This window comes from Tenebrio molitor, chromosome 9 (assembly GCF_963966145.1).
Source record: "Tenebrio molitor chromosome 9, icTenMoli1.1, whole genome shotgun sequence".
Classification (NCBI taxonomy): domain Eukaryota; kingdom Metazoa; phylum Arthropoda; class Insecta; order Coleoptera; family Tenebrionidae; genus Tenebrio; species Tenebrio molitor.
Genome location: NC_091054.1, coordinates 18,230,076 through 18,257,297, shown reverse-complemented (window position 1 = coordinate 18,257,297; position 27,222 = coordinate 18,230,076). Strand labels below are relative to the sequence as shown.

The 27,222-nt window shown below is 35.6% G+C and overlaps 4 protein-coding genes and 1 pseudogene across 8 annotated transcripts in view; all 5 read right to left on the bottom strand.

The window, feature by feature from the left end:
* pyd (polychaetoid) overlaps positions 1-13,432 on the bottom strand; it is a 37,116-nt gene extending 23,684 nt beyond the window's left edge. Inside the window, exon 1 of one of the 5 annotated variants that reach the window (XM_069059353.1) lies at positions 13,260-13,432. In XM_069059353.1, the coding sequence (XP_068915454.1) occupies positions 13,260-13,367 (108 nt within the window). In that variant the 5' untranslated portion in view covers positions 13,368-13,432. Of the gene's footprint in view, positions 1-6,520; positions 6,866-13,259 lie in introns of those variants that run through there. The other 4 variants (XM_069059357.1, XM_069059355.1, XM_069059358.1 and 1 more) reach the window with 4 other exon arrangements.
* On the bottom strand, positions 9,566-13,086 carry LOC138139166 (heat shock protein 68-like). The gene is made up of 3 exons (XM_069059359.1): positions 12,323-13,086; positions 10,941-11,816; positions 9,566-10,157 (listed from the first exon to the last, which is right to left on the bottom strand). The coding sequence occupies exons 1-3, from the start codon at positions 12,816-12,818 to the stop codon at positions 9,640-9,642; spliced, it is 1,890 nt and encodes a 629-aa protein (XP_068915460.1). The 5' UTR covers positions 12,819-13,086; the 3' UTR covers positions 9,566-9,639.
* Positions 13,433-16,217: 2,785 nt separating the features above from the next.
* Positions 16,218-18,847, bottom strand: LOC138138320 (esterase FE4-like). Its single transcript, XM_069058159.1, has 8 exons — positions 18,609-18,847; positions 18,429-18,554; positions 17,845-18,381; positions 17,630-17,798; positions 17,242-17,420; positions 16,808-16,961; positions 16,622-16,754; positions 16,218-16,565 (listed from the first exon to the last, which is right to left on the bottom strand). Exons 1-8 carry the CDS (start codon positions 18,789-18,791, stop codon positions 16,403-16,405), a joined length of 1,644 nt encoding a protein of 547 aa, XP_068914260.1. The 5' UTR covers positions 18,792-18,847; the 3' UTR covers positions 16,218-16,402.
* Positions 18,848-23,458: 4,611 nt separating this feature from the next.
* On the bottom strand, positions 23,459-25,728 carry LOC138138334 (juvenile hormone esterase-like). Its single transcript, XM_069058176.1, has 8 exons — positions 25,482-25,728; positions 25,262-25,387; positions 24,678-25,211; positions 24,459-24,627; positions 24,102-24,280; positions 23,901-24,051; positions 23,713-23,845; positions 23,459-23,662 (listed from the first exon to the last, which is right to left on the bottom strand). The coding sequence occupies exons 1-8, from the start codon at positions 25,656-25,658 to the stop codon at positions 23,509-23,511; spliced, it is 1,623 nt and encodes a 540-aa protein (XP_068914277.1). The 5' UTR covers positions 25,659-25,728; the 3' UTR covers positions 23,459-23,508.
* A 463-nt stretch (positions 25,729-26,191) lies between these two features.
* LOC138138995 (esterase E4-like) lies at positions 26,192-26,807 on the bottom strand (annotated as a pseudogene).
* Between the last annotated feature and the right edge of the window lie 415 nt (positions 26,808-27,222).

Below are 27,222 nucleotides of genomic sequence, written 5' to 3'. Positions count from 1 at the left end.
CGTGAACGAATCTATTATCAACGAATTATTCATTAAATACTATTCTTGGATTTCTGCATAAATCAGTAGGAACACGACTCTTTGGAAAATATTACTTAGAAGACATATTTTGTTCTATACTATATCACGGTAGAATGTCTTTTATTATCAATTTATTTGGTTTGTTCCTGATCATTTGGTCTTTGGCTGGAAAGGAAAGAATGCAATTAAAAAACTGATTTGGAGCTAATGTACGAGGGCTCTAGTCCTCTAGTTGAGAATTATTATTCTAAAGAGAGGACCGCGCACAGACCCTTGCGGAACACTACTTAATTGCATTTGATTTTCACCCATTGCATAATACAATCCATGCTGTAATGAAATAATGAAGATTTATTCCCTACCATTCATTGACTAATTCTCTGCAGCACAAACATTGCAATTCAGCAAAAAAATTCAATCTGTAGATGATAGTTTGTACCCCCCCACAACAAACTTTTTATGGAAAAAAGGAATTTCATAAAGTGAATTCAAATTATTATTGGGCGTGTATTAAAGAAGGGACTGATGAATTGATTAACCAGGAAAGTGACATTTACTGAACATTAAGAAATCTTGAAACTTTGGAAATCTTCTACCCACAGAGAATAAAACTACTAAAAGAACCAAAAAATGTTGTTAACGGTGTTACACAATGTCAATCTAAAATACAGCGTCGGAAAAAAAGTAAAAAAATTATCTACAATGCAAAGATTTGTTGACAAAATGTATTTTAACAGCAGCAACGAGAAGACTTTCTACACAGCAGCGAGAATGAAAAATCCATGAACTAACAACGGTAAAAAAAATCGGCGGGAATGGAAGAATAAATGATTCGTATTGTATGCCACAATTGAGATTAAATTATGGAAAAATGAATGACGTAGAGTTAAGCCGGCCTGAGATATGTCATTTGGTGGGAGTGCGCGAAGACGGAAAACAGTCGGACGAGTCCATCTTTCATAAAATAGGGGTTTCAACAGATTAAAAATCAGCTGATTTTTTCAGTGACCGGTGAACGAGTAAAAGTTTCCATTTAGCTGTTTTTTGAGTAATTTAAGTGATTTGTCCGCGCAGATTTCCCCCACCAAATGACATATCTCAGGCCGGCTAAACTTTAGTACCTATTGCCATTGGGCGAAAATCATACTCTGCTGATCTTCTTGCTGCTGTTTTACTTTCAATCTTATAAATGAGGAAGATTTTAAAAAACAGAAATACATAATTATGGTCGTCAGGCATTAAAAACTTCCAGTAAATGTCTTGGTAGGAGATGCAGAAGAAGATTTCTTTTCCCATAGATGAAAGAAGCACGAATCAACTAAACGGCACTAAAATTATCGAAGAAGATTTCTTTTCCCATAGATGAAAGAAGCACGAATCAACTAAACGGCACTAAAATTATCTTGAATTGCAAAACAAACCTTCAGAAGAAAATACATATGTAGGTATAGACATGGGATTTTGGGCTAGAAGCTTGTTTTGATACAAATTTTTGGGGCATCTGTTTACGTCAAAAAAATACGGAACTCGGTGTCAACACCCACGATTTAATGCTTTAATGACAAAGAGAGCAGAAGAGCTTAATTTAGTCTTGTAAGCATATAATTGCTACCGTTTAATTTTTTTCAACAATCTTAACACACATGTTAAACACAATAAAATTAAATAATCAAAAGCACTACATATACATATGTAATTACACGGTGTTTGTTTTGACATTTCTCTTTCCACTTCTGTTGATTTAAACATCTAAATCTCACAGACTGCACTTAAATGGAAATGGATATGTTTTTAATTTTTTGCCCCCATATTAACATCCCAGTGCGCCTGTAGATTTACGTTCTAGAAAAAACAAACTTCCGAAATAGATTTATTGTTATCTTTTATGGCACTACTATTAGTGTAGTTTAATTTTATTTTCCGTTAGTATGGTATGACATGTGCGATAAAAAAAATTGTATGTGTGGTCCTAGAATAATTACATGTGTTGGAGCTGGAGTAATACACATTAACGTTTGACATTAAACAGTCTCAGCTACAAGTTAATTCATAACAATAAGATATGTTTTAGGAACAAAAAACTAAATGTAATCAAACAAAAATTCTCCTGAAAAATGGAGTGAATTTATTTATTGTGATTGAATGATTGTTGATGGTTTTTGGTAATGCAATGTTGTTGAAGAATAAAAATTTGTTACACAGTCTAGGACTGGTTTACAAATCTATGAGGGGCATGATGACCAACTCAATAGACCGGGACCAATGGCTTAACGTGACTTCCGAATCACCAGACAGAATATAGCCTTTTTTTTTTCATTTTTTAATTTCGCCCTGGGTCGGAATCGAACCCGCGACCCTCGCGTCCCTGAGCCGAAACGGACTCCCTTAGGCTATATTCTCAAAATTTAACCAATCACAGTGGTAATGTAAGTGTGAAAAACCAGGTAGAAGCAATAAAGGTACAAGTGTAAATCCTTCTTGGAAGAGTGTGCAGGTACCAGGAGAAATATCAATTTGTCAAACTTCATGAAGATACAGATTTACAGATAACAGTCATAATTTATTTGATTTTACAATTTCACTTCTTTTAGGCCTAATTATCTTTGTGCAAAATAAATTATTCAACCGATTTTGTAAAAAAATCGATTTCCCAACAGAAGAATTTTCTAATGTGAAACCACTGTAATATTTATAAACTTAAGCAATTATTGTCACTTTTACATTAGAAATATTTTCACAGTTCAGTAGAATGACAAAACGTTGCTGACAACATTTCTCCACAGCAATTTTGCCATTCATTTCCAATTAATATTGTTTCTTCATGGTCTACCACTCTTCTATTCATCTTTGTCTAATAGTACTAATAATAGTCGAATATTTCGCACTTGATTTTTAAAACACGTACACAATTCAATTGAAAGATTCATGAACTTTAAATTTTAGTCCAGTTTACGATGGCACCCATGTAATAACTAACAACTTGTTTAAAAATAATAGTTTATTTAACGACTTCGTGTGTAAATTGGCCTTTTTTTGGCATGAGTGGGCCAGTTTAAAACGGGCGTTTTAAAGGCCCACGAGTGCCTAAAAAAAGGCCAATTTACACAAGAACGAGTTGAATACAACGTTTTTTTGGTCGACGAGCCCCTTAAAGGCTCTAAATCGCTTAAAATCTTTAAAATTAGCTGGATGTTTCGTTTTGACAAGTTGTCAAATTTATCAAAATTCGTTCACACAGAAGAAAATTCTCAAATTCCGACAGTGTCGAACAAAAAATTATAAAAACACGACTATAGTATAAATCGATTTATTAAAACGTATGATACATTTGCACCGGAGGAAATATCTACTTAGGAAATGTTAAAAAAATATACTCGTATAAAAATTGTTAGTTTTAAAACGTACATAGAGCAAAATTGTATACGACCTTTTTTTACAGAACAAAATTTCTTAAAAATAAACCAGGGACGGCCGTATTACATTTGTTATAGAGAGATAAGAGTATTTAAAGTACGCCGCGAAATACTCCAATTTAGCCTGATTTATAGATTTGTTAGTAGGCCCCAGCTTAATAATAATTAGTCGAAAACAAATCTAAATGTTATGTAAACATTTTCAAAAAATTCACGATGGCTAGACTAGAATAAGACAATTTTAATAATTAATTATTATTTGTAACAGTGAAAAACATAAAAGTTTAATTTTCATTTGTTACTGAACTCTGCAATCGTGTGCAGATTAATGTCACAATTTTGAACTAATTTAGGAACTAAAGACAAATTAGTGTCAACAAAAAAATCCCTAACAAGCAGGTTTAAATTACACGTGTATTTCATTGTTTTCAGCAATTCCAGTATTATTACGAACCTACACTTATTTGACAAAAATAAAATAAATCTTTGCTAACGATGTGCTATTTTTTCCACGGCGCAACAGTAAATCATTTTTAACCGTAATCCACTTAAAAAAAGTCTAAGAGAAAACGCATTTTAAAAGCATATTTTCTATTCTATCCTGCAAGGTAATATGTACATAAAACGTTTATTATATCTAACTGGAAAACAAGGTATCCAATTAAAATTTTTTTCGGAGATATGGAAACCTACAAAGTAGTGTTTTCAGAAAAAAATATTTCATTCAAAAATAACTTAGTTATAAATTTTATGAAATTTTAAAATAAAATATTGGCCAAACTTCAGCATTTAACAGACAAATTAACAGATAAAAATTTTGATTTTATTATTGCCAACTTTTAAAAATAAACCACGATTTTTCTACACATTTTCCGTGATTCCTGGTACTCTGAAACTCGGCTGAAAATTTTATTTCAGGAAAAATTAAGAACCGTTTTTAAATATTTTTATTACATAATAGGTTTCTAACCTACAATTAGAAAATAAAGTGCTAACTCACGATTAAAACAAAATAAAAATTGCTTAACATATACGAGTAGGACTTTACGAAACATCTAAATATGTATAAAAAAAATTTTTTTGAACTGTTCCTCTCAGTGATTTCACTTCTGAGGTAGTGTCATCATTTATTTTTTCATGATTGTTGCTTTTGTGTGAAGTCAGGCACAAGCAATAAAGACATCTGAAACCTTCTTAGAATGATTCACGGGTGCCAAAAGAAAGACCAATTTGTCACAGCTGAAAAATGAAAAGATTTTAAAATACCATAACGTTTTGAATTATTTCATCCGTTCATTGTTTTAAATTTGTTTATACACGGTAACTTATTTTTTTACATAGTAGGTGCTATTGCGGGCAAAAAAAAGTGGGACATCAACGTCATTGTCTTGAACTCTTGACTTTTAATGTGAAATAACCCTTATCTGATTCTAACCCTACTTTGAATTGATTGACGTTGTCATTAAGTATTGTAGGTTGTAGGGAATGATTGTAAGTAAGCACGTAGGGAATATTTATTGAATGCAAAGTTCCAATCAAAATCTACCTTTATCAAAAGAAGAGGGCAATTGGAAAAGGACAATACGAGTATAAAATAAATTTTTAAACTGTCAGCTGGAATAGTGTCAAAAAAATGACAATAAAGCTTGAACTACATCGAATTTTTCAAAACTGACAGAAATTTGATGTCCCACTATTTTTGCTCGCAATAGTACAGTAAAGATGTGCTCACTAGAAAAATACGATACATACCGTTCACGTTGTTTTGACATAATGGGAGGTTATGATTTATTTTTTTTACCGTTGGACGCACTGTTTGATTTTCGTCACTAAGTGCCTGACATGCGGACCTATCAAAATAAACATAACATGTTGCTGAATTTTCCGCGATGTCCTAGTATTCTATTGCAGAGTAGTAAAACTGACAGCAATGCATTAGACATTGACGCTATTTATAACCTCAAACTTAGAAAAACCTAATTCAACAGAGAGCTTTACTACCAAGTTAAATGCAAAATTTCCAGGGCCTCCCATTATGCCAAAACAACGTGAATGCATTTTACATTTTTACCAAAATCTGTATCTTTGCCAGTTTAGTAAAGTGACAAAATATGAAAAAATCTGTTAGTACTGAAGAGCAACTGAAAGTATTTTTTTTAGATTGAAAATATACACATTTTCTGTGTGTGTTGTCGAAGTTGATACAAAAAATCATTTCAAGAATAAATCAATCATTGAAAAAAGTCAACATTAATGCAGTTAAAAAAGAAAGAATTGCGCAGCAATTTTATTTTGAAAAACCGCAAACCGCATAATTAAAAAATGACGACCATAAAGCATCAATTCTTTTTCTCTTTTTAAGATGAGACAGACGACAGCTGGCAGACAACTTTTTTATTGCATTTCTTATTAAATCATAAATACTTCTTAAGTCAACTATTTGTGACAAGAACACACAGTATGGCTACATCACTCAGCCAAGAGAAAATAATTTAACTGTCTTCACTGTTTTATGGCAATATTTATTGATAATTAAAACCCTTCGAATTTTTATTACAGAAATCAACTTCCACAAAAATGCGAAACATTTTTTTATCTCGGTTTAGGAAAAAAATCTTGGGAATGAAAATGTTCAAAACCAGGTTTTGAAAAATGGCAATTTTAAGTGGAAGAATCAATTGTGATTAAAATCGATCGATCTATAATCTTCGTGCAGTCAAATTAAAGCTTTCTGGATTTTTTTGAAGCGTTTTATGAAATCAGAACCTGATTGCAAAAACTCAAGATAAACAAAAATACAAACAATGGTGGTGTATCATGTTTCAATTACAATACAACCGTGGGAAGGTGTTTTATCTTTATACATACTCGTACATTCAAAGAATGCAATTTTTCTTTCAACTTATCAATGTGGCAAAATGTTCGGATCATATTGTACGACAGGACGCCAACATTTGGCAAAAACCTATAAATAAGCTGGCCATGCCTGCTTAAAAAACAATCACGAAGCAACAAGATCGAAAAAACCTTAAAACACCTGGCCCGAAAGCGTGAACACCATCCCGAGATCAAGTTTTTTGACTCACCTCAGGTAAATTGGAGACCAAGTTGTTGTTCGCAATGTTATCCATGATTGTTGAGTCTGACAAATTCAACCGCACTGGAACACATCGATTCAACCCGACAGCACAACACCGATACTGATGATGGACATTTAAACCGCACAACACGTTGTCGCTGGACAAGAAGTGGTCGCTACAGTCTCCGGATCCGCGAAAGGGTGAAACGCTCGCACGCACAAGTACAGTTACGATCCCTTTCTAAACTTTATCACATATTTATCAGGAAAAAAAATTGTGTTAAGTGAGCAACACAGTTAGCGTCTTTTCTGCACGCCTCTACCAACTAAACTGACTTAAGAAAGTCGACGGTCCCTTCTCTTTCTGTAGCCGGTGAAGGCTGTGGACCAACAATGCGACACCTAATCAGCCGCTGCGACCGTTCCAAGTTTCTTAAACTCTGTAACCTTGACTATTGGTGAGCAGCAAAGACGCAAAAGAGTGAACAATGCATTTGTTCACTCGATTTTTTGCCCCACGAGTAAAATAGAAAATAATCGGAATAAATCGTCAGGGAATGCTAATGCATTCACACTTGGGCGAATAAACTCGAGTCTTAGCTTTGTTCGACTAAAGAAATTTGTAAATTAAGATTGAAAATTGTATTTTGTTGTAATTCTGGATAGTGTTAAACTTATTAACATAAATATGTACGTGATTTGTCATATTAATAAAGTTAAATTAATTAATGTCCAGATCAATAAAAAAAATCATAAAATTAATTCAAGACAAATTTTTAAAATTCAACAGTTTTTTTGATATTATTAAAGCAACATTATCATAAATACGTAAAGTAGTAAAGATTTTGTGAAAAGGTGCAGTTTTTTGACGTTTTAATTAAACGAAACTGTCACTTTAAGTGGAATACTTGAGTGTTTCAAATTTTTAACATTTTCAGCAACATATTTTTTTTTTAATTTTTTTATGATACTATATGACAAGTATAAGCTCTATAAGTATAAGTATACTTCATATCACACTTGTATTTTAATATGTAATAGTTATTTACGCAACAAGTGAGATATTGATATGATTATCTCAGGCCTGTGAAGTTCCTACACGAGGCTGTAAACTGTTTTAAAATCCACACATTTATCTGAATAAAAATTCTATTTAAAGTCAAAGTAGAAGTAGGCGCTGATTATTTTCAAAATCATTGCTATGGAAACTACACAAACGATAAAATTTAGATTTTTGTTTCGGGGAAAGTTTGCGAAAAGGAAATGAAGAGCTCATTTCAGACAATCGGTTCTCGTCATCGAAGAATCACAAATCAAATAAAAATTAGGTTGTTTAGTTTCCTTCATTTTTTTATATTAGTTTTTTATCGCACGCCGTGCGGTAAAACATGTATTATGGCACATCCTGCAGTAAAGTAAGTCATTATCTGTCTAAACTGAACTGCGTGAATTGGTTTTTAACTAACACTACATAATACTCCATTCATTTAAGCAATATAAGGATCACGTGCACACCACTCTCCAATGTGACTGGCTGCCGAAGAAGCTCCGTCTCTTGTTGCGCCTCGTTTGAGTAATAGACTTCAGTGGACAGTGGCCTAACATCGGTAATAATTAATAAAGATTTCGGGATAACGATTTTGATACTCAACGAATGATTTTACAATCATTTTCTTTCCGTTAATCGGTCAACTCTACTCCTCATTACAGTATGGCGGATTTGTCAAAATAGCTGTTCGCTGATTCAACAAACCAATGTTTCTCATATGATCTACCGTGAAATTTGTTGCTTCTAAGATCTAATACGAAATTCTAGTAAATAGAAGTGATTGTTTGTTATTTATGTTGAAAATTGTTATGTACTTATTTATCGTCTAATTAATAGGACTTGAAATTGTGCTGCTTTTATATTTTTATAGAATACAAACTTGTGTAACATTGCAAAAACAGTAGGAATTTAAAATGACGCATAAAAAAACAACTTCTCAATACTCAACTACATATTAATGCCATTAATGCTTAGTAAAGCTTTGTTGATCCACTGAGCTGAGGCCTATGAAAATATGAGGAAGAGATGGAAAAGCTTAATTGTGGAATTTTAGCGTGATCACGTGATTCTATTAAAGCTTAAGTCAACGAGAGATATAGTCCAGGCGAGATATTTTTTATTAAAAGTTTTACATTTCACAGATCTACTAGAAAGCTTTTTTCTTATAAAAGCTTTCTAGTAGATTTGGGTGAATTCTTTAAATTCATATTCCTACATACATTTTAAACCTGTTTTCATTATTTAAAAAAAAATGTACAACTTCTCACTTACTGATTTATTGTGTCACAAATAACACTTTTTTGCCTTAAAATATTTGTGTCCTTTTTTATATCCAGGTTCAGATATTGTAACACACCTTTTACAGACACAAATAATGATAATTTATGAACTAATTGATTTATTCTTCTACGTTTTTCTTCTAGACAATCACCACAACACCTGCGTTTCATTTTAATGCAAATCCAAATGCAAATTTGACATTGTTTACACCTTCGCGCTTTACTTGGGAGTTCAAAGATAAAAAATAGAAAAACAAATTTCCAAAAAAAAAAAAATACAAACAGTTGAGATCGATATGAAATGTTATCAGAGTTGAGCTGCCATTTTAACAGGTGCCGCTCCGCAATGCGCCTCCTCCGCAACTCAACAAGTGTTTTCCGCATTAGCACACAGCCAAACACTGGTGTTCTCGTGTATTATCCGTTACGAAACATTCAAATGGGATGTTTTTAGAATGCTCCGGGTTCGACTGGTGGCGATCAAGCCCGAGATAAACCGAGAGCAATGTTAATATTTGGCGGCCCTGTATATAGGCAACACGTAACCAACCTCCGATTTGTTGGCTCCGGTTCGCGTGCTCTTAATCTCCCGACAAAACTATTTCCATGCACACGAAAGTCGATGCAAATTTCATAGCGCCAGACCTTGATTTGTCATTGTCCGGAACATTATTCAAGATCGATAAGCCGTGACGATGACTTCCGGTATAAGCAAACACAATCGATTGGTCGAGTGCTTTATTTGCAACAAATCAATTTACTACAAGCCAAAAGTTGCATTGCGACCGGCAACGTGATTCAGTCCACCTCTTCGATAGTGGGTCCTTCGCTGCCCCCACCAGCGCCCCCACCACCGCGATGCAACTTCGTCATGATGGGGCCGCAGATCTTGCTCAAGTCCTTCATCTTGTACTCGAATTCTTCTTTCTCTGCCGTCTGGTTGCGGTCCAACCACTTGATGCAAGCTTCGCATTCCTTTATCGCCTTCTTCTTGTCGTCGGAGCTCAGTTTGCTTCCGGCTTCTTCGACTGCTTGCTTCACGTTGAAAACGTAGCTCTCGAGAGCGTTTTTGCTACCGACGCGCTCTCTTTGTTTGTCGTCTTCTTCTTTGTATCGTTCGGCGTCCGCCAACATCTTCTCGATGTCGCGTTTCGACAAGCGACCCTTGTCGTTCTTGATCGTGATGTTTTTGGACTTGCCGGTGCTGACTTCTTTGGCAGACACGTTTAGGATGCCGTTCGCGTCGAGGTCGAAGGTCACGTCGATTTTGGGGACGCCTCGGGGGGCCGGGGGGATCCCGGACAAGTCAAAAGTTCCTAAAATACAAAATTAACAGATCTCATCTTCAATATGGAGCCCAGAGCATGTCAACAAGGTCTTAGAGCAATTTGCTTTTGACAGGATAGGCAAAATAATCCTAGAAGATTCCAGAAAGGTAAATACTCTTCATGAGCAAAGACCAACCAAAGAAGCGATAAAAAAACTTGGGTCACTTGGGCAGCTTGGAAAAATGATGAACATTCGATCTTCTCTTGTACATTTTCTTTTCAAAAATGGTTTACTGCACTTGAAAAAAATAAAAAGTACTTGATGAAATTGGCTTAGAAGATTCCAGATTTTCAAATACCTGTGAACCATTAGAAAGTGTTAATGATGGTTCGGTGTTACGTTTTTGCTTCTAAGATAGAAGAAGATTTAGGAAGAATGAAGAGAAAATAAATATCTGTGTGTCTACCGATGCTAAAGCACCATAAAGTAGCTACTATTGGAACAATTATTTGGTAAAAGTTTATTTTTCAAGAGTATAATGTAAGCGGTGGAAGGTGTTAAAGGAAAAAGGAAAGAAGCTCTAGTACTAGACGTCTTAGATGGCCACAACAAAGTCCAGATTTAAATTCGATTGAATACTAATGGGAAAATGGAATAAATTTGGAAACAATTTTGGCACTCTTCGATGGAGAATGGAACGAAATCAGAAAAACGTAAGACACCCTAGCAAAGAAAACTGCACAGAAATTCTTTTGCCATTTGGAAAGAAAAATATTTATATTTTAATTGCTCCTAGACTTTGTTCAACTTCAACACCACAGATGTCTTACCTAGAAGATTATTGTCTTTGGTCATGGCCCTTTCCCCTTCAAACACTTGAATACTCACAGCTGGTTGATTATCAGAATACGTCGTAAACGTCTGAGTCTGTTTGCACGGAATTCTCGCATTCCTCTCCACAATCTTGGACATCACCCCACCTGCAGTCTCTATACCAAGCGAGAGTGGAGTAACATCGACCAGTAACACGTCTTGTATCTTAGAACTGCTATCTCCACTCAAGATGGCGGCTTGAACCGCTGCACCATAAGCCACAGCTTCGTCCGGATTGATACTCAGATTGAGAGACTTTCCAGAGAAATAATTCTGGAGCAGATTCTGTATCTTGGGAATTCTGGTAGACCCCCCGACCAGCACCACGTCGTGAATGGACGCCTTGTCCATCTTGGCATCGTTCAGCGCCTTCTCCACCGGATCGAGCGTCCCTCTGAACAAATCCGAATTGAGCTCTTCGAACCTAGCTCTGGAAATCTTCGTGTAAAAGTCGATTCCTTCGAAGAGCGCGTCGATCTCAAGAGACGCTTCTGTGCTAGAGCTTAGCGTCCTCTTGGCTCTTTCTGCCGCGGTGCGGAGACGACGCAAAGCTCGGGGGTTCTTCGTCAGGTCTTTCTTGTATTTTCTTTTGAATTCTTCGGCAAAGTGGTTGACCAGGCGGTTGTCGAAATCTTCGCCTCCCAGGTGGGTGTCTCCGGCTGTCGATTTCACTTCGAAGAGGGAACCTTCGTCTATTGTCAAAATGGAGACGTCAAAGGTTCCGCCTCCCAGGTCGAAAATGAGGACATTGCGCTCGCCTCGTAGGTTCTTGTCCAAGCCGTAGGCTAGAGCTGCAGCTGTTGGTTCATTGATTATCCTCAAGACGTTGATTCCTGCAATGAAGAAAAATGGACCTTGAACTGGAGTCTCGCCGATCGATAGAGCACTGCAAGTGATTTAAATTTAAATTAAGAGAAATGATGATGAATGTGAATGGGGTGCAACGGAGAAACACGAACGCACGATCGTCTAGAAAGTCTCAAAGAAACGACTGTGAAGGTGTAACGGGGGAAAGCTAAGTTTATAACTGAAAAAGATCTTCATCATTAAAACCTTATTTAATTTTTTTTTCAAATGGTCAATTTTGTCTTCACCAAGTAAATATGAACACATGTAAATATGAATCACATCCAAGAAAGGTCCCTTTCCTTTAAAGTAAAGGTGTTTAGTACTGCAAGAAGAACGGAGAAATAGAAGAGAAAGAATAGAAAATTAATTTAGAAAATTTAGATTCTTCATTTAGTATAGATTTATGCAAGAAAGCAAAAAACACCGTAAATGACGCAACAACGAAAAAAAAGCCAATAGAATGGAGTAATTCTATACCATTGGTACCAACCTGCGATCATCCCAGCGTCCTTGGTGGCTTGTCTTTGCGAGTCGTTAAAGTACGCCGGCACCGTGATCACTGCATCCTTCACCTCCCGCCCCAAGTAGGCATCCGCCGTCTCCTTCATCTTTCTCAACACCATGCTGCTGATCTCCTCCGGAGCGAACCTCTTCGCCTCCCCCTTGAACTCCACCTGAATCTTCGGCTTGCCCCCGTCGTTGACCACCTTGAAGGGCCAGTGCTTCATGTCCTGCTGTATCTTGGAGTCGTCGAACTTCCTCCCGATGAGCCTCTTCGCGTCGAATACGGTGTTGCTAGGGTTCATGGCGACCTGGTTCTTAGCGGCGTCGCCGATGAGGCGCTCGGTGTCGGTGAAAGCGACGTAGCTGGGTGTGGTGCGGTTGCCCTGGTCGTTGGCGATGATCTCCACCTTGCCCTGCTGCCACACTCCCACGCAGGAATACGTCGTTCCCAGGTCAATGCCGATGGCCGGTGTTTTGCCCATTTTGCACTTCTTCACGCTTGACACGGTCAGGATTTTGAATTGAGTCGCGCCTACTTCCAGCTTTTATCAAGGCAGATCGCGACCAGGAGACGACCCGTTCGGCTGTTTTCGGAGAGGAATTGATCCAACAACTTGTTTAAATAAATCGAAAGCTCCAGAAGGTTGCAGGGACACTCACTTCGGAGAAAATTGATCCAGCACTTGTTTGCACTTTGCGTAATAAATCAACCAAAAAAAAAATGCCAGGACGAAGCTTCAACAAGGACTAAAAAATCGCATATTCTCGCCGGTGATTTGTTATTACCGATTTAAACAAACTTGGATGTTTGTCGTGGGTTTGTTTTATTTTTAAACGTAACGTAACAAATGTTTGCACTTTTTACTCATCGGTGAGCAAGGCAAGGTCACAAAACAATCTAGATGAAGCAATTAAGGACTCACCCTTTTGATTACGAAGCTTCGTGGGTTGAACGGTTTCGGACGTCTTCGTTTCGGCCTTTTGGACTGTCTGCTCTTGTGAGTCTTCACTTTGACCACTTTTTCGAACATCGTTCACTAAAAGGCGTTTGAACAGTGATCAATTCGTTTAGTAATTTAATCGGCGTTTGGCGTATACGCCTACCACAAATATTAGATATACACACCAAATGCAAGAATGGAATATTATTTGTTATTGCATATTTGGATTTATTTATTGAGCTTGTACGCAGTGGCGGCTCGTGACATTTATTTGGCGAACTTGCAAGGTCAAAATTTTTGCATTGTAAAAATTTAGAACGCATAATAAGAAGCAAATGCTCTTTTAACTTCGTCTCGATGGCATTTGCTTGTTACAAGACAAACGAAATGTTAAACCTTGTAGGGGATTGTCTAATGAAAGAATTTTATTTTCCAAAATCAAGAAGAACTCGTCAGGGAAATCTTCATGATAAGGATTAGCGGATCCCAAAAAATGATTTTAACAAGAAATAACGCCATAACTAACACAAATTAAATCAAAACATTTCCTAAAATCCCATTTATGATCTCAAGTATTCTAGTAACAGGTCTACGGTAATGGGTATTTTTTTAAATCTGGCGTTGAAGAGTCGATTGTGAACGCACCACCGGATTACAAGTTTGACAGCTGTTTAACCCCACTTTGTGCGTGTTTTTAATATGCAGTTTGAAAAACCTTTGGTGCTAGAGATATTTTCATATTTGGTGGCGGAAACAAAAGACTGAGAAATGTCACAAATTTGTACTGTCAGTGTCAAATTTCTCAAAGACGTTCGTGATTTTGACAGAAATGCAGCAAATTGGCAATAAGAAAGTTATTCATCGTCGAACTAGAGAAATAATTTGTAATACGTTTGATTATATGAGAATAACTTTTCCTTTTGAAGCACTGACAAAAATTGGTTTCCTGAGAATTTGTTTTTTCAATCTATTTAGCGAAAATTTAAATTTACCTAGACATTCCTTTTTACGGCGCTTATGAGAAATTTGACACTGACAAAACATTTTTGTGACATTTCTCAGTCTTTTGTTTCCGCCACCAAATATGAAAATACCTCTATAACTTCATTATTTTTTATCCGATTTTAACAAATGATACGTTAAACAAAATCGTTTTAGAAACACTATAGCCCGACATGCTATGATTTTTTTTAACATTATATTTTTTGACAAACCGCAGCTAACTTTGTTTTTTTAAGTTGCACTGTATATTTTTTTATCTTTATTCTGATAGATGTTTATCTTCTGAATACATAAACATTAAAATAAAAAATCAAAAATTTGTTTTTAATAAAAAAATTGAATTTCCAAAAATCAAGTAACCATAACTTTAGTACAGCAAATGTTTGAAATTACCTCCATTCTGTCTAAGGCACATTCGACACCTTCCACTGACGCCCATTGCGGCCTTTAATAAAAATTCTGGTGGTATTTGTTCACATACTGCTATGATTCTTTTTATTAAATCATCTCTGTTATTGGCCGGAGTCAAATAGACATTGTCTTGAATGTTCGTAGCTGCTTTAATCACTTTGGAAAATTAGAATGCACTTTTATTACTGTTTAATGTGACTGCTTAATTAAAAAAAAAACCATCATTTTTTAATTTCTTTTTTTTGTTTCTATGCATGAGCATGGTTGTTTACATTTTCATATTTAAAATAAAAATCTCTATAAAACTGAGCAAACAAAGTTAATAGTGCCATTTGAAAAAAAAAAAGTTGACTATCATTTGTCAAAAACAGAACTCAAGAACAAATATTGGATCAATTCAAATTGTAGCCCATTTAAAACGATTTTGTTTGACGTATCATTTATTAAAATCGGATAAAAAATAAGAAAGTTATAGCACCAAAGGTTTTTCATAATACACCCGGTATTTCTCTCTTTAATTTTGTTTTTAATTTGTAAGCAGCACATATTTCGTAATGGCAATTAATTTTCTACTTTGCTCCACACGATAAGTTTACGCTGTAATCAACTTTTAAATGCCTCTAAACTTTTTAATGATGATATGAAGTATATAACATTAATCACAATAAGCATGGACTCTGTCGTCAACTAAGAAGTAAAAATGAAAGTGTTTTATTGCTTTTTCTTACTATCTGCGTTCACAGTTAGTTTGTCTCAAGCCGGAGTTGTTAGATTCGTTAAAAACTGGTGGAACTCTGGCAAAAATAAAGAAATTGAAGATGTGTCAGATATACACCTTAAGAATGTACATGTACTACCAAAGTTGAAGGTTACAGGAATAAGTCAGGGGGATACCATTTTATCAGAAATGAAAGTGAAAATTACTTCAACGGAAACTATCCCGGAAAGTATTGCTGTTGAAGGGGAAGGGACAACTCCGTCGTCAGAAGTGAAAGAGAATGTGAAAAGCATGGCAGGAAAACCTGAAGGGGAAAGTAATGCAACGGAATCTGAAGACGAAGTGAAAACTGCTTCCCTGGAAGAGAATGTGCAAAGCACGACGGGAAAACCTGAAGGGGAAGGTAATCCAACAGAATCTGACGTAGAACTGAACAAAGCTTCTGTGGAAGATGATGTGAAAAGCACGACGGGAAACACTGAAGGGGAAAGTAATTCAACGGAACCGAAAGTGGAAGTGAATACTGCTTCAACGGAAGAGAATGTGAAAAGCACGACAGGAAAACCTGAAGGGGAAAGGAATTCGATGGAATCTGGACTGGAAGGAGAGGCAACAGAATTGGAAGAGGAAGCAAATTCAGTAAAACCTGACGTGGAAATTGCTTCACCAAACCCAGAACCATCAGTTTAATACTGATGAAGTAGATAAGGAAAGCAAGGAAACTTCATTTTGACAGAGACGTTAACCTTAAATATTTTAGATACTTTTGTATACCTGTTGATGTTTGTGTAAAAACTGATACAAAAGTATCTATTTATACAACGTTTATTTAGTATTCATATTTTTCTTCTAATTTTAAATCAGTGAAACCAAGTAAAGATGCTGCGAATTTATTTGCCAGTACTTAGAATTTTCTTGATCAAATAATAATGATAAAAACACTTGTTTGGTCACTCGTCTTTTGTATTGGAGCCATATTTGGATAATAATAAAATTACAAATATTCAGAAAGTGGATAAAGCTTGCGCCACAAGGAATATCTGTTTTCAAACAGATGGTCCTTCATTTGAAGATTTTCACCAATGTCCATATATTTCTTGGAACAATTATCATATGGTGTCCATTTCAATTTACTCCCAGAAGCAGAAATAGGTTTGCTGAATTCAAACAATCGTTAGATGAACTATTTGAAACATCACAGTGCGCAACTTACCCGTTTTTGGCGAAGTTGGCCCACAATGATGCCAATTTGTCTACCATTTTTCTCTCCGGAAAAGTTGAATCGAAAAATGGGAACATTGGAGAGATGTAGAATAAGTAAATTAAATCGTCGTGATGGACCACTCCTAGAAAATTTCTTAAAAATATTTTATTCAATAAATGAATTATGTGTAGATACCGTAAGGAATGGTCTTGTTGGAGCCTGGAAGGTAAACATGACTGTATCTCCCTTGGTAGGTAAATTCGTAGTAATAAACATGATTGGGATTTTTTTCAGAAAGTAGTTCCACAGCTCTGTTGACGGGAAATCCAGTGATTGAGTCAGCAAAAGCCTGAAAATATTATAAAAATATATAAAAGAAGGAAAAAATTTGGACAGCATTGTTAGTTTAAGAGAAAATAGCTTTGGAACATAAATCTTCAAGTTGTTTAGTGCAGAAGGACTCTTTAGTAATGAGTTTAGCAAAAAAGAAGGTGTCCTAGAACACAACCTTGCCACTATCGTAATAATTTTTCTGCTCTCGAACCCAATGAGCGATCAGTATATTTAATTAAAATTTTAAATAACAGTAATGGCCACAATTTATCACAATTAGGTATTTAAAAACTTACTTCATCTAATCCTGTTAAAGACGCTTTGGTCAAAGTTTTATTACCCAAGTAAAAATGACGTATTGATTGGCTAACTTCTCTCGACTTTTCTGTATTTCTTTCGTAACCAAAACAAATGGGAGCATATTTGTCGAAATGGTCGTTGAGTTCGTGTAACAATGTTGCATTGTCAACTATGGCTAAAATTGAACAAAAATTAACAAACTATATTTACGTTGGTCCGTTAAATATTATCAAAAATTATAAGAATACAAATAGTTATCATTATTATATTTTTTAACATTTCTTTTCCCTTGGCAATATTGTTTTTGAATTCTTTTTTCTTTAGAAATTGACTAACAATTTTTAAACTATTTCACACTCTTGAAAATTTATTGTAAAATCTTACAGAAAGCCTTGTAGGCAAACTCGTCTTTGGTTATTCCAGCCAAAACTGGAACTTTTTCAAATCTCCCACTGTTAATCAATTTGATGGGATGTTCCGTAAGAAAGCGTTCCTGTCCAAAATCTTCCTCGATAACTGCAGTCCATATTATCACAGGATTGTTACCAAATTCCTAAATCATGAATTATCTTATTGTTACAAGACAAAACTAAGATTACCGCAAACTGAGGCAAAGAGTTTCCTAGTTCTTCAGCTGACGTCGTCTTCAAACAGTCGATAATCACTTTTGGACTAGTGTCAGGACATCCTACAATTCTGGCTTGCCTTTTGGCCAAATCCAGTTGGTTTCTAGGCAGAGGTGCGGGTCCCACTCCTGCTTCACTACTGAGAATGGCTTTGTGGAAAAGACCTCGAGACATGGGAGATACCATGTGAAGAGTTATACTGATAGCACCTGCGCTGTAGCCAAATAGAGTAACAGAACTAGGATCGCCACCAAACGCTTCAATATTATTCTTGACCCATTTCATTGCTACGACTTGATCTCTGAGACCATTATTACCGGGAGCTTCTTTGCCCACGCTTATAAAGCCCAAAGAACCTAGACGGTAGTTTATAGTGACCAAGACTATGTCTTGGTCCATGAAGTATTGAGGCCCTACCCAGTTGCTTCGTCCTGTGACACTATAAAACCCTCCAGCGTGTATGAATATGATCACTGGACGTCTTGGATTGGTTTTTCCATCTGGAGGAAGCTGCAAGTGTACCAGTGACTGTTAAAATTTCTTGAACTGGAACTAACCTTAGTGGTGTAGACGTTGAGGAAGAGGCAATCTTCAGAAATTGGATCGTCGCTGGGCTGTGGACACACAGGTCCATCGACTGTAGCATTATAAATATTGGTCCATTGTTCTACTGGAACAGGGGGCTGCAGTAGGAGAAAAAATAGTTTTGGAAAAACTGTCAAAACAATTTCACTTACCTTAAATCTTAGGTTGTTGATTGGTGGTTTTGCGTAACGAACTCCTCTGAAGGCGTAGATGGTCTTGCCCAATCGTGTCGTCAAAGTGGACCCCAAGATTCTCCCCAAAGGGGTGTTAACTTGCACATTTCGGGATGAACTGTAGGTTACAAACAAGAGGAGAAGCACTTGAGGCAACCACATTGTCTTAAACTGTGAAAAGCAATTGGTGTTATCTGGTATTTCTTTTAATACATATTTATGATTCCGAGAATGTCATACCACACTTATCAAATATGTGAATGTAATTTAAAAAAATGCCACTTATTACGTTATCAGTTATTTATTTATGAATTTCCTAAGTTATGGGTTTTCACAAAAGAAAACAACATGTTGACCTTATAATTCCGCACTAATATTATAACGTGCTAACTGCATGTCAAGGTTTATTGTTTTTATCAAATTAACCGATAATCATAATAATAACAAAAGTCTTGCATTTCTAATTTGAAGATTTCTTAATGAGAATATTTTTACAATTAACTTCTTATTTAGGCAGCCAAGAAAATAATTCTTAATAATTTCTGACCACATATTAGGTGGTTCTCAAAAAATAGACTAGGTACTTAAATAACAACTTGAAAACAAACGCTTCAAATTATATTTTGAAATTAAATGGTTTTACTTTTGATTTTTTTAATTCAAGAGAAAATCGTTGCTTCCTAATTTCACATGAGAAATTTTTGTCAAGACTGTTTAAGTGTCTCAGTTTACGCAGACATTTAATAGTTTCCTCCAGAAGTAATATCTTCGAATAACCTATCCTTCAGGACGAGCTTCTCGTTGATGTTCAAATACACTATCCCACCTCCACCCGGCGGCACGGCAATTTTGCCGGAGTACATACACTATTACGGATATTACTATCAAGTAATAGTGCAGTGCTTATCAACATAATTACCGGCGTCTCGCCTCCGCATTATGACTTTGTTGTGTATTATGTTCTGTGTCAATGTTAAGGAACTTCCTCACGATGTGACATGAGTATAATAATATACCTTTTTGAATTTCAACTACCAATGTGTTATCTAAATCCAGAATTTTTAAATTTTTAAAAAGAGATTGCGGTACTATTCCCGTTGCTGAAATTACAAGTGGTAAAATCGAAATTTTTTCTAAACACCAAAGATTTCTCATAGCAACGGACAGCTCTAAATATTTATTAATTTTTGTGTTATATGTCTGTGTTATATTATGTGAATTTGGAACAGCTATATCTAAAAGATATGCTTGCTTTTGTTGTTTATTTAAAATTATAATGTCTGGTCTGTTATGCTTAATATGAATGTCAGTTAAAATTGTTCTATCAAAATATAACTTGTAACTGTCATTTTCCAAACAACTTTCTGGTGTATAACTATAATGTGGTTGTGTATTCTTTAATAAATTGAATTTAACAGCTAAATTCATGTGTATAATTTTAGCGAATATATCGTGTCGTTTTTTATATTCGCTTTGAGCCAAAACGGTGCAAGAAGAAATAATGTGTTCAATTGTTTCCCCTTCAGTTCCGCAAATCCTACATTTATCAATTATCGATTGTAAACCGCATATGTGTTTTTTATAATTTCTTGTATTTATAACACGATCTTGTATTGCAAATATAAAACCCTCCGTCTCAGGGTGAATATTTGATTTCTTAAGCCATGCATGAGATGCCTGAATATTAACTTCTGGTTGTTCCAGTTCTTTAAAGTATCTCCCATGTAAAGACTTCTGTTTTATATTTGCTATTGTGTCAGGTATATTTGGCTTAACAATGTCTGAAATTATATTATCACTTAAATTTAAAGGTGTGTAGCCTTTATTATCTTACTATTGCATGCCTTCTATTCTACTCTATCAGAGGCAGAAGTAGGAGTGCTGAAATTGATTCTTCACAACTCACTGCAGCCTACACTGTATCTTCACCTACTTCATTGTGACAATTTGGTCTCTGAAACCATTTTTATCAGGATCTTCTTTGCACGCTTATAAAGCCTATGGAACAAACTAAACGATAATTCAGAGTGACCAAGACGATTTTTTGGTCCAAGAAGTACCGAGGTTTTTCCTATTTGCTTCGGCTAGTACCACTGTAAAAACGTCCTGTGTGTAAAGAAATGAAGACTCGAGGACACGACGTTTTGCATTGTTAGGTTTGCCTCGAGGAAGCTACTAATGGAAATTTTAGTTTGAGAATTATACCAAATCAGAAATGGTAACTTTGGTGGTGTAGACGTTTAGAAAGAGATAATCCTCGGAGAAGATATCTGCCGAACTGTTGACAGCAGAGGCGTCGATGGGTCGATGGTGGTGTTATAATAGACGTTAGTTCTTTTTCCACATGATCAAGGTACTACAAGGTACTACTGTAGTAGAAAATGGTTGAATTGTCTTTAATCAAACATCTTTGGAAAACCTAATGGTCAAGGTAGTATCCACAATTTTTCCCAAAGCTGTGGTGCCTTGGATATGTTTTATAAAAAGCAAAATAAGTGGTTGTGAAGACCGCATTGTCTAAATGTTACACATTATAAACAGTACTTGTTTTAATACATACTCGTATTGGTTGTTATTATGTGTGGTATTGATATATCTTGGAATGTCATATTGCATTTGTTAAGGTTTGAATAGCATTAATACATAAATTGGATTTAAAAGAACGATCGTCACATGAATTATTTACACGTTTCGAGAATTTGTTATTGTGCGGGTTTTTCATCAATGACACCAAGAATACATTATCCAAAACATTGCACTGTGATAAAGAGTATTCCATATTCCGTTTTGATTTTTTTTTTCTAAACATGCATTGAATCGTTGTTGACACGCTTATCAAAGTTATGTCAGAATTGGTTTAAAAAATAATTAAGAATGATTTGCAAATTGGTAAATCTAATTGATAAACAATTAATGAAGTAGCAGATTTATAAGTGTTTTGGGACCAACTCCTTTTTTCTTTAGCTAGTTGAACAGTGTGCAAGGAAAGGAGAGATATCTGGCATGCCACAAGTGTCCAGTTTAGGTCCTAGACTACCTGTGCTGTCATCAATGTATTTACTAGCGTCTCGGCTTTGCAAAAAAACATTAAACACAGAAAATAAACAACTGATAACACACTTAATTAATTTATTTAAATAAACAATTATTTATTTATCAGTTTTGATAAATCAAGTAAAACACAACTTTCAAGGTTTTTTAATATAAATAATTGTTTATATGTGATAAGAGCTTTTAACATCAGGAAGTTGAAAATTTTTTCCCAATTATCTTAAATTTTGAAACTTTAAAAACAGAAAAGACAATAGCTATTTATGTAAGCAGTTAGGAAATGCGTTATTTTGTGTAACGAGTGGAATATTTGCGGGACGAGCGCAGCGAGATCCCGCAAAATCACACGAGTTACACAAAATTGCATTTCCTAACGTGTTACATACAAGATTTTTTCTAATTTTGACAAAAAAAAGTTTCTTCAAACGTTAAACGAAGTAATGAATTTCATTAATAATAAATTATTATTGTGTTAAAATATCAAGTAGGTAAGTAGGCACGGTTATTTTGCTTAAAAACAAAAAACATGACAGTGTCAGTTCGTAACCAGTTATGAAAAGTGTGACGTTTACAAACGTCAATTAATTTTGAAAAGTGTCACTTTATATGTCAAAATTAGAAAAACAAAATTACTCACTCCTGAGCAGGATTAGAGTAAAACAAAGTTACGTCTTGCTTTCGTTTAAAAGTCTTATAGAAGATGATAGAGAAGGCAAAAGTTACAAAATAAGATAGAACTCCTATGGTAGAGCAGATTAAATAGCCTAGGCGTGAACGAGCAGATTTTTCTTCAGACTCAGTTTTGTCTCCTACTGGAGTGTGCCAACACAGCAACCATTCTTGTGAATTCTGATAATTTTTACGAAATGCTTCAACATTTCATAGTTACCAGAAGACTCTTTGCCTAGATCTAGTAACCTCAAAGCATCCATACGTTGCTTCACTCTGTGGAGGCGTAAAATCCTTCTGCATGTAAATGAATCATTACCGGATGTTTAGAATTGTTGGTACCATGAGGAAGCTAGAGATTAATTTTTTGATTGGACAAATTGAAGCAATGAAACATTTACTTTGTTGGTGTAGACATTTAAGAATAGGCAATCTTCTGAAACTAGTTTGGTTGCCGGTTATGGACAAAGAGGGCCACCGGTGGTGGCGTTGTAGGTACCACTCCATTTTACCATTGGGAGAGAGGCCTGAAGTAACAAAATATTGTTTGACATAATAATTACTTGAACATCCTTCTATTCCTCTTTGGACATTTAATATAATTTTTAAATTCGCATAGTGAATTCTTCTAAATGAGTAGATGGGCTTGCCCAATCGTGAGCTTAAAGTTAAACCTTCAATCTTATCCAAAGGTGTGGTAACTTGAATGCTTTGTTGATTTGAGACACACTTTAAGACAATTAATAGAAGAAGTCGAAACCATCACAACGTCTTTGTCACTATGTCTTCTATGTGAAATGAAATAAAATCTGCAATAGTCGTCTCTTTGAAGGCCGAACTAGATCCTCAGGATCCTCCCGATCAAATGACAGGTACAATTTAAATTCGAAATTCTATGTGAAGAATTCTATTTATATTATCTACTGATTCCTTTTGTAAATATTACTCGAAGAATGGAGCAAACTTATCAGACTTTTAAGCAAAAATGAAGAGAAATTTCACCCTGATAACCGTGATACGATATAATAAGTAGGTAATTAGGTGTTTGTATTTTCGACAAGAAATGAAGATGTTAAAGACGTATAAACTTAGATACATACAGTTAAAAATTGTTTTGCATTTTTTAAATCAATTTTATTGGTTATTCAAGAGAAAGCTTCTAATATCCAGAAACTGGAAAAAGTTTTCGCCAAAGAGCATATCTCTCTTCGGACAAATTGTTTTTTAACACTAATTTCTCGCCGATATCCATGTATTTCTTGGTGTGAATATTGTATGGTTCCCAGTGAACGTCACCAGCAGTCGTAGGATTTCTAATTTCAAATTGATCAATCACAAATTCAAAACACATTAGACGCCTTACCCCGTTTTGGCAAACTGCGCCCACATCGAAGTCATCTTCTCTACCATTTTCCTCTCCGGGAAATTTGGACCGAAAAACGGAAAACCTACAGGGATGTCAAATAAGTAGAGCAATTCGTCATTGTGAGCCACTCCTACAACATAATTTCTTCAACATGAACCAAAATCAAAAATAATGTTTGGTAGTACCGTAAGGAACTGTGTCGTTGGTTCCAGGACGATAGTAAGTACTATATCGGCCCTGATAAGTGATTTCGTAGTAGTAAACTGGTTTGGAACATTTTTTAGAAATTAGCTCCACGGCTCTGTCTGATTGGAATCCCACTATATCTTTATAGACCTAGAATGATTTCTGAAATTTATTTTTTTTCGTATTATGCAAAATTGTACCTTAGATAATCCACTGAAAGAAGCGTTGCTTAAAGGTTCTTCACCCAGATAGAACTCACGTAAGCATCTGCTAATTTCTTTTGATCTTTCTGTTCCTCTTTCGTAGAAGAAGTTGATCGGAGCGTATTTTTCAAAATCATCGTTGAATTGTTTTAGTAGAGTTTTGTTTTGTATCAGTTCTGGAACCGAATAAATATAATATTGGAAGTTCTACTAAAATTGCATGAAATAGTTTTGTGTAAAGAATCATCTTCACTTCTTTTTGACATCAAGCAAACAACTAACAGTTCCAAGAACTTTTTTTTTGTTCAGAATGTTACAAGATAGGTTTGTCTAAATCTAGTCGTACAAACTTACCAACAGCTAAACTGACAAACTCATCTTTGGTTATTCCCGCCATGACTGGAATCTTTTGAAAATTCCCATCTCTAAACAACCTGACTGGGGATTGATCAAGAAATGGATCTTGTCCATAATCCCTTTCGACAACTGGTGACCATATCAGTACAGGATTGGAAGCGAATTCCTGCCAACACTTCCAATACACTCTGTCACAAAATAAAGAAATATACTTACCCTAAACTGGAACAAAGTATTTCCTAGTGTTTCTGCCGGCACGGTCTTCAAGCAGTCGATAATTTCCTTGGGAGTGGTGTCAGGACATCCGACAAAGCGAGCTTGCTTCTTGGCAAGATCCAATTGAGTGTAGGGTAGACGCCACTGTCCCAAAGCTGACCCACCACCAAGAATAGCCTTGTGGAAGAGACCACGCGACATATTTGCCACCATGTGAAGACTAATACTCCAAGCACCCGCGCTATAGCCGTACAGAGTGACAGAACCAGGATCACCTCCAAATGCTTCGATATTTTTTTTGATCCACCTCAGCGCTACCACTTGATCTTTAAGTCCGTAGTTGCCAGGAGACTCTTTGCCTAGACTTAGAAAGCCCAAAGCGCCCAGACGATAATTTATTGTGACCAGGACTATTTCTTGGTCCATGAGATACCGAGGTCCTACCCAGTCACTTCGTCCCCCGAAGGCGTAAAATCCTCCTGCATGTATGTGAACAATGACGGGACGTTTTGGATTGTTGGTACCATCAGGAAGCTAAAGATTAATTTTGTGAGTGGGATGATTCAAACAAATTAGACATTTACTTTTGTGGTGTACACGTTCAAGAAGAGACAATCTTCAGAAACTGGATTTACTGCGGGTTGTGGACAAAGAGGACCATCGGCTGTAGCGTTATAGGTACCACTCCAATTTTCTACAGGGACAGGGGGCTGCAGTAGAAAAACATTTTTTTGTTGTTGTTCGATAAATAGGAGACTGTCGCGGGTTCGTAAATATGTTGGGAACCAAGAGGGTCGTACTTACCTTAAATCGAAGCTCGCTGATCGGTGCCTTCGCATAGCGAATCCCTCTAAACGAGTAAATGGTTTTGCCCAATCGTGAGGTTAATGTTGAACCTTCAATCTTACCCGACGGTGTTGTGACTTGTGCATTTGAAACACATTTTAAGACAATTAACAGGAGAAGTTGAAACCACCACATCGTTTTGACAACTGAGTCTTCCAAATAAAATATGCTATTTATATTATCCAATAATTTGTTTTGCAAACATTATTCGAGGAATGAAACCTACTTATCAGAGGCCTGAATAATAAACGAACGGGAATTTCACGGTGATAACCCCACCAATACATTATTTATTAATGAAATCTAGGTATTTTAAGAAGCTATTTTTTAACAAAACGTAAAGATGCTACACGTAAAGGCATCGTACCTACGATTATAGAATCGGAAGTCTTTTTCAATGAGTTATTTGGAAGTTTTTTTTTATGTAGAAGTATTGATGACGTTTAAAAATATTTTCGGTCTTACAAATGCGGTAGGCTACATTTTACAGAGCGAGGTTTTTAGATTGAGACACGACCGCAAAGCTGTTCAAAATGTGTAAACAGGTCATTTATCGTTGAGGAGGCCAAAACAATATTTGCGGTTTGTTGGAATTAATAGATTTAAAAAAACAATCAATCAATTTTATTAGTTATTGAACCAATACAATAATTAATGTGTATGTATAACACAAAGCTTCTAAGATCCTGCAATAGGAAAAAGTTTTCTCCAGAGTGCATATCTCTCCTCAGACAGATTCTCTTTCAAAGTTAATTTTTCGTCGATTTCCATATATTTCTTGGTGGCGATACTGTATGGTTCCCATTCGACTATATCAGCAATCGTAGGATTTTTAAATCAAAATGATAAATCACCAACTTAAAATACACTGATGACGATAACTTACCCAGTTTTGGCAAATTGCGCCCACATCGAAGTCATCTTCACTACCATTTTACTCTTCGGCGAATTTGGACCGAAAAATGGGAAAGCAATAGACATGTAAAATAAATAAAGCAAGTCGTCGTGGTGGACCGTTCCTGCAAAATAAAATCAATAGCAAGAACCAAAATCAAAGCTATTTTTGGTAGTACCATACGGAACTGTATTGTTAGTTCCAGGAAGGTAGTAAAAACTGTAACCGCCCTGATAAGCAAGTTCGTAGTAATAAACCGGTTTGGGACTCATTCTGGAAATAAGCTGAACAGCTCTGTCCACTCGAAATCCGACCACATCTTTATACATCTAGAATTATTTTCGGAAATGCAGTATTGTTTAATCTATTGAGGCAAGATAGTACCTTCAATAATCAACTCAAAGAGGCGTTGCTTAAAGGTTCATCTCCTAGATAAAATTTACGTAAGGTTGTGCTGATTTGTTTTGATCTTTCTGTTTCTGTTTCGTAGAAAAAGCAAATCGGAGCGTATTTTTCGAAATTGTCCCTTAGCTGTTTCAGTAATGTTGCATTTTGAACCATTTCTGAGGAGAAATATAATATTGCAAGTGCCATTAAAGCTACATAAAACCCTTTTTTGTAGAGATCTATCACTTATCATTTTTCATTTAGACCAAGTTTTTTTTGGAAAAAAACTGTACACTCTTTATGAGAGAACTATTGTTTCAAAACATTTCTAGAAATGTTTGTCGAGGTTATTGAAATTAAAAAAAATCAACCAAGCAAAACTGCTTTTGGGGAAAAGGAGAAAGACCACGTCGTACT

Bases quoted from the DNA above. Each gene is read 5' to 3' on its own strand.
- LOC138138334 (XM_069058176.1), bottom strand. From the start codon at position 25,658: ATGTGGTGGTTTCAACTTCTCCTGTTAATTGTCTTAAAATGTGTTTCA. The intron at 24,628-24,677 runs GTAAGTATATTT...AAGTGTTGGCAG, and splicing joins ATACTTTGTTCCAGTTTAGG to GAATTCGCTTCCAATCCTGT. The intron at 23,846-23,900 runs GTACTACCAAAC...ATTATGTTGTAG, and splicing joins CAACGACACAGTTCCTTACG to GAGTGGCTCACAATGACGAA.
- LOC138138320 (XM_069058159.1), bottom strand. From the start codon at position 18,791: ATGTGGTTGCCTCAAGTGCTTCTCCTCTTGTTTGTAACCTACAGTTCA. The intron at 18,382-18,428 runs GTTAGTTCCAGT...GTACACTTGCAG, and splicing joins TCAACGTCTACACCACTAAG to CTTCCTCCAGATGGAAAAAC. The intron at 16,962-17,241 runs GTAAGTTTTTAA...TAATATTTTCAG, and splicing joins CTTTAACAGGATTAGATGAA to GCTTTTGCTGACTCAATCAC.
- LOC138139166 (XM_069059359.1), bottom strand. From the start codon at position 12,818: ATGGGCAAAACACCGGCCATCGGCATTGACCTGGGAACGACGTATTCC. The intron at 11,817-12,322 runs GTTGGTACCAAT...TCTTCATTGCAG, and splicing joins GGACGCTGGGATGATCGCAG to GAATCAACGTCTTGAGGATA. The intron at 10,158-10,940 runs GTAAGACATCTG...TTTGTATTTTAG, and splicing joins CAAAGACAATAATCTTCTAG to GAACTTTTGACTTGTCCGGG.